Here is a 12,141-nt window from a genome sequence, read left to right on the forward strand (position 1 = left end):
GACACAGGCATATACTGTGCTATTTTCTATGACGTAAACCCTCGTTCACATGTATTTTTGTATTTAGTTTTTCTCATCTACCCTTTTCCTTCATCGCAGAGCTTGCGTAATGAGATGACCAAAAATACACGTAAAGAGGAGACAGAAACAAGTTCACCTTTATTTCTCCTTCTCCCCACACAACACAAAGAACTCCCTTTCTAAATACAGTCTCTGCCAGTTTTTCTGCCACTGGTATCTTGACCGTGTTCACAGGGCCTGTGCTTACATAGTGGGATAATGTCATGCATATGTTTTCAACTATGTTGTCCCTTACATCATAAAATAGAAAATATAATTTGTCCGCCTTAGGACATACAAACCAAGAACCTGGCTTACTACAAAAGGCTGTTCCGGGGCGTCTGAGTGGCTCAGTGAGTTAAAGCCTCTGCCTTCGGCTCAGGTCATGATCCCAGGGTCCTGGGATCAAGCCCTGCATCGGGCTCTGCTCGGCAGGGAGCCTGCTTCCTCCTCTCTCTCTCTCTCTCTCTCTGCCTGCCTCTCTGTCTGCTTGTGATCTCTGTCAAATAAATAAATAAAATCTTAAAAAAAAAAAGGGCTATTTAGCCTTACTGTTTTCTAAGTATTATTCAAATTTTTAGGATGATAAACAGTATGTCATAAAAGCGTTTCTGATAGTCTGGATTATCCTTCAAGGACAGAGTCCCTGAAGTAGTCATATAGGGTCAAGGTCTTGGGCATTGACACCATTAAATCTCTTTCTCAAAAGATTATGGCAATTTCCAGCTCTGGTAGGAGTATGTTAAGAGCACCTGGGTATCATTCTTTTACAATCTTTTAAACTAGAGCGTGCCCACTGTCACCAGGTATACTGCAGAAGTAAAAAGGATTGGATGTAACAAGGCAAGCCTTAAATGAAAAGTTGCTGAAAATCTTGTCTGGAAAATAAATCTAATTGCTGTAATTGACAGTGAAAGCCAAAAGAAGCACCCTACCACTATTATTATATTATTATTAGCATTAGAAAGGTACTTCATTTGCCAAAGCATTTTATAATCACATATTGGTTAATCCCCGTAATGTGCTTTGGAACCAATGAAGCTATTTATAGCCAGATTTTCTGAGCAAAAAGTCTTTCAAAAGTTCTTTTGTCTTGATATCTCAAGTCAGGATCGCCAGCACATCAATGCACAGACATGGTCATTTGCCGAATTTCAAGGATGGGAGGGACTCAACTGGTCATCTGGACCAAGATCAAGTAGTCCCTGACGGGCCATGCAGAATTTCCCGAATGCATACTAAGAATCTGCTTTCTTCTCAACCCCCCATGCCTCTACGAAAGCGTGGCATGCCATCAGTGGCCAATTATAAATCTACTGCTACTTTTAAATGTAACATCTTTGTGCTACACAGTGACTGTATCAGTAAAAGTTTATGCTCCATGGGATTCCTTAGGGTTTCAGCAACTACTGAAATTATTTGATTTGCAGCTAAAGCAACAGTGATACTATTTATGCCCAACAACGCCGAATGTTTTTATGGCTTTAAAATTTGCCATAATTGAGAAATAGCACAAGTGACTATCTGTGATCATGCAAATACTCTTTTCTAAAAAGGGGGCATTCCTCCGCCCCCACCTAGTCAAGGAGGGATCAGAGTTCTTTAGTGGTGACAAGAAATAAACACAAAAATGTTGAGAACCAGTCATCTAATTCAGTGTTAGCAGACAAAACGCCTGGTTTCAAGCATTAGATGAAGGCTGCAAGAACCCGTACAAGGAGTCTTAAAAACAGCACAGGGGCGATGGCGGTAGAGAAAGAGCCTCTCACCTCAAGTCAGAAGATGAGGTTGAGCCCCGCTTAGTCATTCTTTATTCGGTGTTTCCATCCCCTCCTACGACGTGCAGCTGGAATCCCGATGCCAGCCACACAGAGCTAAGAGGAGGGAACGGACAGACCCTACCACTAGCTGACACTGTTCTGTGACCTGGTGATTACTCATTTCTCTCCTTTCCTGACTCTGGGTTTGAGGGGTGGAGGCAAGGAATCCCCCCACTCCTGGGTGGGGAGCAGATTTGCTTGCTGACTATCAGCACAGCAGGGCACCAGGAAAAGACCCGCCCAGGTGAGTTCAGTACAAACAACGGAGCGAATAAATTTTGTCCTCAACCTACTAAATTCTGGGGTGTACGGATTCACAGCAAAAGTTAAATAACCGAAGAACTAAAGTCTAAAGGTTTAAAAGGACCTGCTGAAAGTCACTCAGTATAGAGTGACATGAGTATGGCACCAGGTCTGACCCAGATCTATTAGTTAACTGGTGGAATAAATATATCTTCAGGTTATTTATTAATGACGCTTCCCAGATTCACTAGTTAAACAAGTAAACATTGACTGGGCATCAGACACTTGTGAAGTCCATCCCTAAGATATGGGAAATATACAAACATAAGGCATGGTTTCTGTCCCCACAACTCCCATATTCTACTAAACAGACAAACGTGAATAAACAAAAGACAACATACTAAGTGCCGTGATAGAAAGATGCACAGGGCATTATGGGCTGGGAGAAGGGGAGCCCTAGCCCAGACTTTCAGGTACAGGTGGGCCTTCTGTTAAAAGGATAAGGAGTTTGCAAAGTTGGGAGGGGTAAGAGGAGGGAGGAGGTGAGAAATGGACAAACAGAGCAGCACGGGGAAAACAGGGGTGGCACACCCAGGAGAGCGTGGAAGCTAGAAGCAGGTCAGTGCTGCTGGAGAGTAAAGTCCCAGCAAGGGGAAGAGAGAGCAAGCATGCTGAGAATGACAGCAGGTCCCGATGGTCTGTGTGCCGTGATAAAGAAGCTCGATTCTCTCCCCTCTATGACAAGAAGCCAGTGAAAAGTTTGAAGACATCAGATGTGCCTTTCTGAAATATTACCTGGCCTTAGAGGCCGGATCTGTGGGGACTGGAAGGAAGAGGAGGAGAGAGAACATGCAGACCTCCACTGCCAGGTGCAATAGGGATGAAAAAGGGATGGAATTAACCATATGAAGAGGGAGAGCTTCTGAGTGCATCACAGGGGGCTGGGTGGGGGGTCTGAGAGAGAAAGCGGAACCAACGGTCGGTAACTGCACATTGATCTTTGTTTCGTTGAGCTCTATTCCTACCGCTCAGGACCCTTTGGATCTTGGCTACAGCCATGGATAAGCTTCATCTAAACCCTTGGTAAGAATGTTAGAAAAGAGCCAAAGATACTGGCTAGAACTACAAACTCAATTCTGGATACACCAATAGGTCTAGATATCAATCAAGCGGAACAGTGAAAACACAAAAGAAAGTTCATGTTAAAAAGCAGAAGCAAATGACAGGAGTTTAACTTGGATAAGAGATGACTTGGGAGAGGCAGGATCACTTCCAGGTGGAAGAGGAACCCATCCTTTGCAGGGCTGTCTCCATGCGGATCCACTAGGACCCACAGACATCAGCTACGGGTTGGAAAATTTCAGCTTCATATAAGGCAGGACTTTCTGATGGTTAGAAATGCCCAGACGTGGGACAGGCTACAATGGACTAGAGTAAGCAAACTTTATGAGTTTGCTACAGCTGTCCTAACAGACTACCACGCATTGCGGGGGAAGGGGGTGGTGCTTAAACAACAGAAACTTAGTTTCTATGGTTCTGGTGGCTGGAAGTCTGACATCAGGTGCCGGCAGGGATGGGGTCTCCTGAGCCCCCCCCCACCGCCTTCCTGGGCTTGGAGGTGGGCGTCTTCTCCCCATGTCCTCTGTGTGAGGCTGTGTCCCAATCCCCTCTCTGTATCAGGACACCAGTCATACAGGACTACAGTGCATTCATAATGCCCCAATTTGATTGAATTACCTCTTTAAAGGCCAACCTCCAAATACAGTTCACATTCTGAGTTACTGGGGCGAGGGCTGCAACACATCAATTTCAGGGCGACACGTTCAGTCCATCACACAACCTGTCCACAGGGGCGTGGACACAGAGAGGTCTGGTGACTGCCAGGCAAGGGAAGGCCAGCAAAGGAACGGAAGCCTCAAATCTGAAGCGTCCCTGAAGCTCCCGTTAGGTCTAAGACCTACAACCCTCAACAACGTTGGGACAGCACCTCATTGTTGTTGTTTAACATTATTAACACAAAATTTTCCGCCGGGTTCCAGACAAAAATCACACTCTCACAGCAGCTTTGATGACGGATGAGAAATGGTCTTCTGCACCCCACCACCCCCGAGGGGGCCTACAGGCCGCGGTCACACGCACGAGTCACACACAGGAGACGTGCGCCCAAGCCTCGTGCACCAGCCCACGGAGCACCGCGGCCGCGCTTACCTATGGAACAGGACGGACTTGACCAAGGTGACGACGTCGCGGCTGGCGTTATACCCGGCACAGACGATGGCAACGTGGATTGTCTGGGAAGCAAAGAACACAGAGCAGGCGGTCAGACAGATGGAAGCGGGCCTTTCTGGTGCTTCAGACCACGTGGAAAAGAAAAATCACCCCGATCTCTTGGGGGATCGTTAGAAAACAAAGGGCATAGTTTGCAGCTGCGGAAAATAACTTGAGATGGTTTTATTGAGGCCTGTTTAATCGGTTTATGGGGCTATCATCATCTGGAAACCGTTAAGGCTCTTTGCAATTACATTTTGGGGACGAGAGAAAGGGTGATCGGCTCAAACAGGCAAACAGTGAGTCCCCTACCCCCACTCTGGGAGATGGTGACAAATGGTGACAAGAGAGAGGAAAGAAATACATCCCGAAAGGAAAAACTGACAGTCAGGGATCTTAGACTGAGAAGCAATCGCTTGAAGCTAGGAACGGTTCTCGTAAGACGTCTCAGGGTAGGGGCGCCTGGCTGGGCTGAGAGACCGGTGAACGTCTGTAACAAGGGCCCCCGCTGGGACACCATTCCAAGAACTGAAGGCTGGCAGAATTGAAGGGAACCTTATGGGCCACCTCCTCGGAGCAGTCAAGGGCACAGGCTCTGGACATGAACCCTGGCTCCGTCCTTTAGCCCCAGGCGACCTGGGAAAGTGGTGGCAGGAGGGGACTGAAAGTAACCCAAGGGCCATAACACGTCCTGCAGGAGGTCATGGAGTACACAGGGGATAACACCAAGAGCAGAATGTGGTGCTGGGCACACTGCCTTCCAATCACAACAGAGATGGTCTCTAGAGCTGAGCTTCCCAAACAGGGTCCCTTGGCACCCCAGTGGGCTGTACCGTGAATTACAGGACAAGAAGTCACTTATCTCTTCAAGGGAGTGCTCAAGGCTACCAGGCAGGGCTGGCTCCCTCAGGCTGGGCTACCCTCCAAGCTTCAGCAATCTGACAAAGATTGAGAACTCCTGCTCTAGGCCATCCCATACAGAAAGTCATCTGGCCTCTCAGAACAGTTCCCTGAATGTAGGGTTCATGCCTCTGGGTATATCTTTTATGGAAGCGCAGCCTTCCCTGAATTGAAATCGGCCTCCTAACACTCACCCCAGCCTGCTCTGTTCTGGGAGGAAGGCAGAACAAGCACGTTCCCTCCAGCACCCCATACCTAATGAAACCACTCACAACCCTTGTTCCCAGGACACAGCTTCTGGAACCTCCATCACTCTAATCAGCTAGTTCAAAACTCAGTTCTGTTGACTGTGCACTGCTTTTGAAACTTCCTAGGAGTCTAGAATTACTTAAAAGTAAAAGGTGAAAAAAAAAAAAAAAGGCCAGGGGAGGGGTGGAAGGGAAGAAAAATGAAGTTCTGGTATCCTCGTCCCTCCCCTCCAGGCTCTCAGGACAATGACCTCTGGTTCTCAGGCCTTCTTCCCCACCCCACCCACCATATCACCCAGGAGTTAACTCAGGCTTAGGCCGATGGGATTCGAACTCTGGAACAGAGATTCCTTACCCTTCTAGTACACCAGAAACACCTGAAAGATTTTTAAACTACACCTTATGCCCCAACCCCACCTCAGACCAATTAACTCACTGTCTCTGATGACCAGGATCTAAGGTTCTCCATTCGAGACAAACGTGACCCCCCTGCCCTGCCCAGAACGTCCGACAAAGTTTGGAGTCCTTTTCGGTGGTCACTCCTGGGGGGAGGCAGAGGCAGGGCTGCTGCTGACCCCCTACAAGGCACAACGTGGCCACCACAACAGAGAATTATCCTGCCCCAAAGCTCACAGGGCTGTCATGAGGAAATTCCGCTTTCAGAGAGGAGCAAGAGGAGGTGCGGGGAAACTGAGACCCACAAGCTCCCAACCCAACCTCATCTCACATAAAATTAGACCACACTGTGCATATCTTAATTTCTCCGCCTGCAAAACGAGGACACCACAGCTCATCTCTGGATATTCTTTCCCAAAGACTCAGGATGAAACAACGTAACGTGAAATGCAACTGTCACCATTTCAGTCACGAACGAAATGAAAAGGAAGACGCCTGCACGAGGAGACATAGCCAAGAAGGGGACGAGAATGGATAAAAGCTGAATCAGGCTCTCTGGAACCACAAATATTTAAACACGAGATATCAAATGCTGTCTTGGCTTCAGGGTTCAGTGGCTTTTGAAAATGGTCCCATTAAACATAAGCACGAGCACAAACATTCTCAAACCCTCTATATAATTTTCCAATCTCTTTAGTTTCATCCAATACACCTTGCCACCATGAATAAATTCATCATGGGGCGCTACAGCAACAAAGCCCGCTTCCCCAGGAAGGCAGAAAATCCAAGCGCCGTGAACATGCTCTTTGGGGAGTTCTGGACGGTCCCAACTTTTGTGGGGACGGGAGTGAATGCCAAGAATGGGACGGGGGCTGGGTTCAGAGTGAAGAGGGTACAGGGATGGACGCTCCTTGGAAGCAGAGTCACAAATATGCTCTCACCACGATAACTTGGTTTGGAAGCTACGAAGTCCAGGTTTCAAGTGTTTCGATGTAGTGACTTAAAGATGACCGACTGATGGTCACAGTGACTGGGACATTCCTCTCCTCAGAGTGAAGGGTCTAAAGGTCAGATTCAGCGACCACTGGCCACTTATCAAGAATTCCTCCTTTCTCTTAGGTAGATGTCATACTTGCCTTTACTGGTCCCAACGCTCGGACAGGGGTGATGATCTTATCTGCTCGTCCCCCACTCTCACTCCTTTCCAACTCACCCCGTGCCTGAGCACCTGACCTTTACAGACCGAATAACCAGGCTCCCACTGCCTCTGGTTTCTGGTTGAGTTTGGTTACAGGGAGGCCTGAAGGCAGGTGCAAAGAGAGGTCGGATCCCCTGCGCCTTTCAGAAGCCCTCTCCCATTGTTTCAGCTCTGCTGGGCTCCGTAAGGCCACCTGCCTCACACCCCACAGGCCCAGGGATTGTAGTGACTCCCTCCAGGGAGCTCCATCACCCTCGCTGGCTCCCATGCCTATGGCCCTGCCTTAATGGTCTTCCTCTCTTTTGAATGTGCCATTGGTCTCCTTCTAGGACCTGACCAATTCCAGTGACCCTCCCTTAGCCTCGCATGGGTCCTGGTGGCTGGAAGGGAGGCACAGGTGGCCCTGAAGCTGATCCCTAAGGTGAAACGAGGCAGGAGAGCACCAACAGAGCAAACTGGAGAATGCGTCAGCTGTGTTTATAAATTCTAAGCAGCCTGACGAAGCTCTCAGACACATGGACCACAGGTTCTTTCCAAGGAAGCCCACAGAGCTTCCCGTTCATTCCCTCAAGTCCTGACTCTGGTGCTCAGCACACACCCACGAGCTGCACCTGGAAGACATGATGTAGTCGAACTGGGGCCGAGTGAGTGACGTCCTAGATCCTTCTAGGACTTAGAAGAAGGATCCAGGCATGACATGGGCGTTCCTGGAATCCCTGATATGCCAGGCACTGTGTTGTGCTCAGAGCCCAGAAAGGCGAGTCAGTCCCCCGGGGTCAAGTGAAGAGGGAGAAAGACCGCTAACCGGACAATCCCATCAGGGACGGGGAAGGCTCCTGTGATGGTGACCTCAGTGCCCTTGCGTGCCAGGGTAGCCTGGGCCACCGGGACCAAAAGGATGCCGGAGAGCTTCCGGGAGGAGAGGGCATTCCAGCGACTCAGCCAGGGCAATCGTCACTCCTGACGTCAGGGCCTGCTGGGATTCATGGCTCTCTGCTTGTCAGCCTTCAAAAGAACCAGAAAAAGAACATTCTCTGTGTTCTGCACCCCCCGCCCCCACCCCAACACACAAGAAAAAAGTCTCCATGGGGTTGGTTTCTCAAACAGGGATGCAGGGGAAAAAATGTCCCAAAAGAAATCCAGAAGAAACTAAGGGGTGGCAGGCAAGGCGTGAGCCTGAGAAGGAATCAGTACCGTGCCCAGCTGTGCTGCCCCCAGCAACAGCGGGAGAAGCAGGACACAGAGGGCCCGGGATTCCTTGCAGGACACTGTCCGGGGCACCACTGAGTGCGAGCACCTCCTGTTGGGGAAACTGCCGGCAAGGAGAGAGAGGGGAGACCCATTTCAGCACCAGCATCTGTGCTGTAAAAAGTCAGCCCACATTCGGGGGACAGTGGGAGACCTCTGTGTGGGGGAGGCTGGCCTCCCAGAGGACAGGTGGCTGGGGAGAAGCAGACGGCCAGGGGACAGAGGTGGGGCAGGGGTGGCTTTGTGGAGAAAACCCCACTGGAGTGAAGAGATGTGGTCTGAGCTGCAACATCAAAGCTAAGCTATGGCTGTGTGACCTTGGAGCATCATTCGTGTCCCTGGGCTTCCCGGCCGTGTCTGTAAAATGGAGATAAAAGAGGGCACCGCACTGGGTCGCTGTGCGCATCACACAAGTGCAAGGAAGCGCCCCTGATGGACGGGTGCCGCTTGCCAGATGCCTAAATAGCACATGGGGAAATTGCTCAACACCGCTGCACTTGAACTCCCTCACCTACACAACAGGGACTCAACACCACTCGTCCTCAAGGGGTTGAGGACGAGGAGTTAAGTGGCTCTCAAACTCCGCGTGCAACACGATCCTTGGACGGCTTGTTCAGACAGAGCGAGGGGTGGTGGCGGGGGCAGCGGGGACTCTTTCCCCGAGTTTCTGACCCAGGAGGTTCGACATGGGGCCTAAGGACTGCTGACATCCAAGGGATGCCGATGCTGCTGTCCTGGGACCACCCTTTGAGAACAGATGCTCTAGCTAAGTGCTCTGAAGAATGTCAAACACACACTCAACCAGACGTTAGCCGTGGTCACACTGAGAGTATGGGAGGTGTTCCAAGAATCTGTTTCCAGTGCCTCTCCAGTGGACTGCATAAAAGTCCGTGCACTCGTATAAAAGAACAAGAGACAGCACCCATCACTGTCCCTAGGTCCTGAAATTCATGACTCTCTCAGGGTGAGGACAAGGCAAAGGAGGAGGACTCAAGATGTGGGTTTTTTCTGTGCAAAAAACAAAACCGTGGAAATCAGGAGACCTGGGTGGTGGCTGCAGTTCTGCCTCTGACTGGCTGAGTGACCTTTTGCAAGTAACTTAACCTCTCCGATCCTTGATGAATCCTCTACACAAGGAGGATAGAATTTCTACACACAGTAGTACACAGGGGACACTTTCCAAGACCCCCACGGGATGCCTGAAACCGTGGACACTATCGAAACCTATATATATTTTTTTTTCCTACAAATGCACAACCATGATAAAGTTTAATAAAATTAGGCACCGTAAGAGATTAACAACAGTAACTCATAATAAAACAATTATAGCTGCATACTGTAACTGGTTACGTGAACGTGGTGGTCTCTCTCACAGTACCTTACGGTACCTCCCCCGCCCTTCCTGTGACGACGGGAGGTGCTCACCAGGTGTGAGCTACAATGAGGGCAACAATGCAGGCGACTGGACACAGCATCAGGCTACCCAGGGTCTGACGAGTCATCAGGAGGAGGGTCAGCTGTTTCCAGAACAGGTGACCACGGGTTACAGTAACTGAGGAAGGTGAAACCACGGCTCAGGTGGGATTCAGGCACAGAATCCTAATTTCCAGGGTTTTCCAAAATTCAAGATGAAGAGTGAGACAGGGTGGGACAGGTCTCGTCCAAGGTCCCGTGGCTCAGCCAGTCGATGGCAAATCGAGAGGCTGAATTCAGAGTCCCGCTGTTAAACCCGTACTACCCGGTCTCAGTAAGACACACATGGAACTAGGGAAATCAAAGAAACATACAGCTGATGAGCCACCTAGAATCATCCTGCAAACCTCCAGGGCATCCATAGTCTCCTGGGAAGCCAGTGGTCGAGTTCCCTCTCCTCTAGAGCTAAACCATGGACCCAAAAGACAAACTTATCTCAACCCTGTGGAAGACCAAAGTAGACACCTCCTATCATGTATCAATTATATTTCAATTAAAAAATTTAAAATGGGGAGCCTGGTGGGGGGATTCAGTTGTTCAGCATCTGATTGTTGGTTTCAGCTCAGGTCAAGATCTCAGGGTTGTGAGATTGAGCCCCACACTGGGGTCTGAGCTCAGCTCGGAGTCTGCTTGCGAGCCTCTCCCTCTGCCCCTCCCCCCACTCATGCTCATTCTCACTCTGAGATAAATAAAAATAAATCTATAAAAAAAGTTTTAAATAATGTACAAGTAAGAGGAGACACCTCCTGACTGTAATGGCAGCCAAGCTGTCAGGGGCTCAGCAAAGAAAGGAAGGTGGAGCCACCGGGGCTCCAGGCCCAGTCTGAGGACAGGAAGATCCACGCAGTCATGGACTTCGAGCACCTTTTCCACAGTCAAGGCCTAGTAAACGCTAAACCCACGAATGAACCACCCGGCATTGTCCCCCCGCATACTTCTGGTCTGCTTAAGGGCTTCCCTGTGTGACAAAGAACAGAGCACCCGCAGCAGGCAGACCGATGTTAGGGTGCGTCAGGAGAAGCTGAACCCCTATTCGGGCAGGTGGGCTGTCTGTCTGCACACAGCCCCATACCGACCCGCCACAGACGGTTTGTGCCATGCGCCCACCTACAGAATGACCCCTGACCCAAAAAGCCCGCACACGTTGCGAAAACACACAGCCATTCGGCAAGTGTAGACGACATGCCCTCTCTGTGCAGGACTCCCTCGGAGGCACCAGGGAAAAGCGGGGAGCAAAAGAGGCCGGGGTGTGTAGCAATGAGTCCGCAAGGAGGAAGCTGGGGAGCAAGGCAGACCTTCTAGAGCTCACGGCCCTTTGCAAGAACGTGGCTTGTCCTGTGTGTGAAGAGAGAAGCCACTTGAGGGTTCAGAGCTGAGAAATGGCATGATCCGACTTATATTTTAGAAGACCCTCTCGAGTCGTCCATTGAGAAGAGATTATCCCTGCGTGCACATGCAGGGGCGGTGGGGAGGGAGCAAGGAAGCTGGAAGCAGAGAGAATAGTCAGGAGGCTTCTGCAACCCGCCCTGAGCACGGTGGACGCTGGGACAGGCTGCCCAGATGCCCTTCAGTGAGGTACGTGCTGTGCTGGTGCCAGGATCATCCTGGCTGCAGAGAGCCACCTCCTCTGGGGCAGCCACTGTCAAGAGACCACCAGCATCTCCAGGCACCGGCCTCAAGGACCCGCCTTCACAGACTATCTGTGTGTGAAGCTTCACAGCACCCTTAAGACAGAGGTGGTACGGGACAGGGAGGCAAAGGTAGAAGGTGCGACATGGCCACGTGATGTTTTCTTTCCAAGTCCTTGGCGATCTGTCTGTAGTCGAGCTGCCTGGCAGAGGAAGCAGAGTAGTACGTGTGTTAGGATTTACAGCCTGTGGCGGGGATGTGGGGAAAGTGCACCCTTGTGCGCTGTTGCTGGGAGCGTAAAATGCTGCAGCTGCTGTGGAAAAGGATCTGGTGGTCCCCAGAATGATTAAAAACAGGAATGCCATATAATCCAGCCATCTTACTTCGACGTACATATCCAAAGGAACTGAAAGCAGATGTCCGTGAGAGGTGTGCACACCCATGCCCGTGGCAGCATTATTCACAACACCAAGAGGGGAGCAGCCCAGCTGTCCACCGTCAGATGAACGAACACACAAAATGTGGTCCAGACATACGGTGAAACAGTATTCAGCCTTAAGAAGGAAGGATATCCTGGGACACCCGGGTGGCTCAGTACGTTAAGCACCTGCCTTTGGCTCAGGTCATGACCCCAGGATCCTGGGATCGAGTCCCACAT

General features: G+C 50.3%; 1 protein-coding gene across 1 annotated transcript in view; it reads right to left on the reverse strand.

Annotated features, from left to right (window-relative positions):
- Positions 1–12,141, reverse strand: part of LARGE1 (LARGE xylosyl- and glucuronyltransferase 1) — a 520,460-nt gene that overhangs the window by 271,434 nt on the left and 236,885 nt on the right. Inside the window, exon 4 of the mRNA XM_032836533.1 lies at positions 4,332–4,414. Coding sequence (XP_032692424.1) covers positions 4,332–4,414 — 83 coding nt within the window. The remainder of the gene's footprint in view (positions 1–4,331; positions 4,415–12,141) is intronic.

The sequence above is a fragment of the Lontra canadensis genome, unplaced genomic scaffold (assembly GCF_010015895.1).
Source record: "Lontra canadensis isolate GAN:19392208 unplaced genomic scaffold, GSC_riverotter_1.0 scaffold93, whole genome shotgun sequence".
Classification (NCBI taxonomy): Eukaryota; Metazoa; Chordata; class Mammalia; order Carnivora; family Mustelidae; genus Lontra; species Lontra canadensis.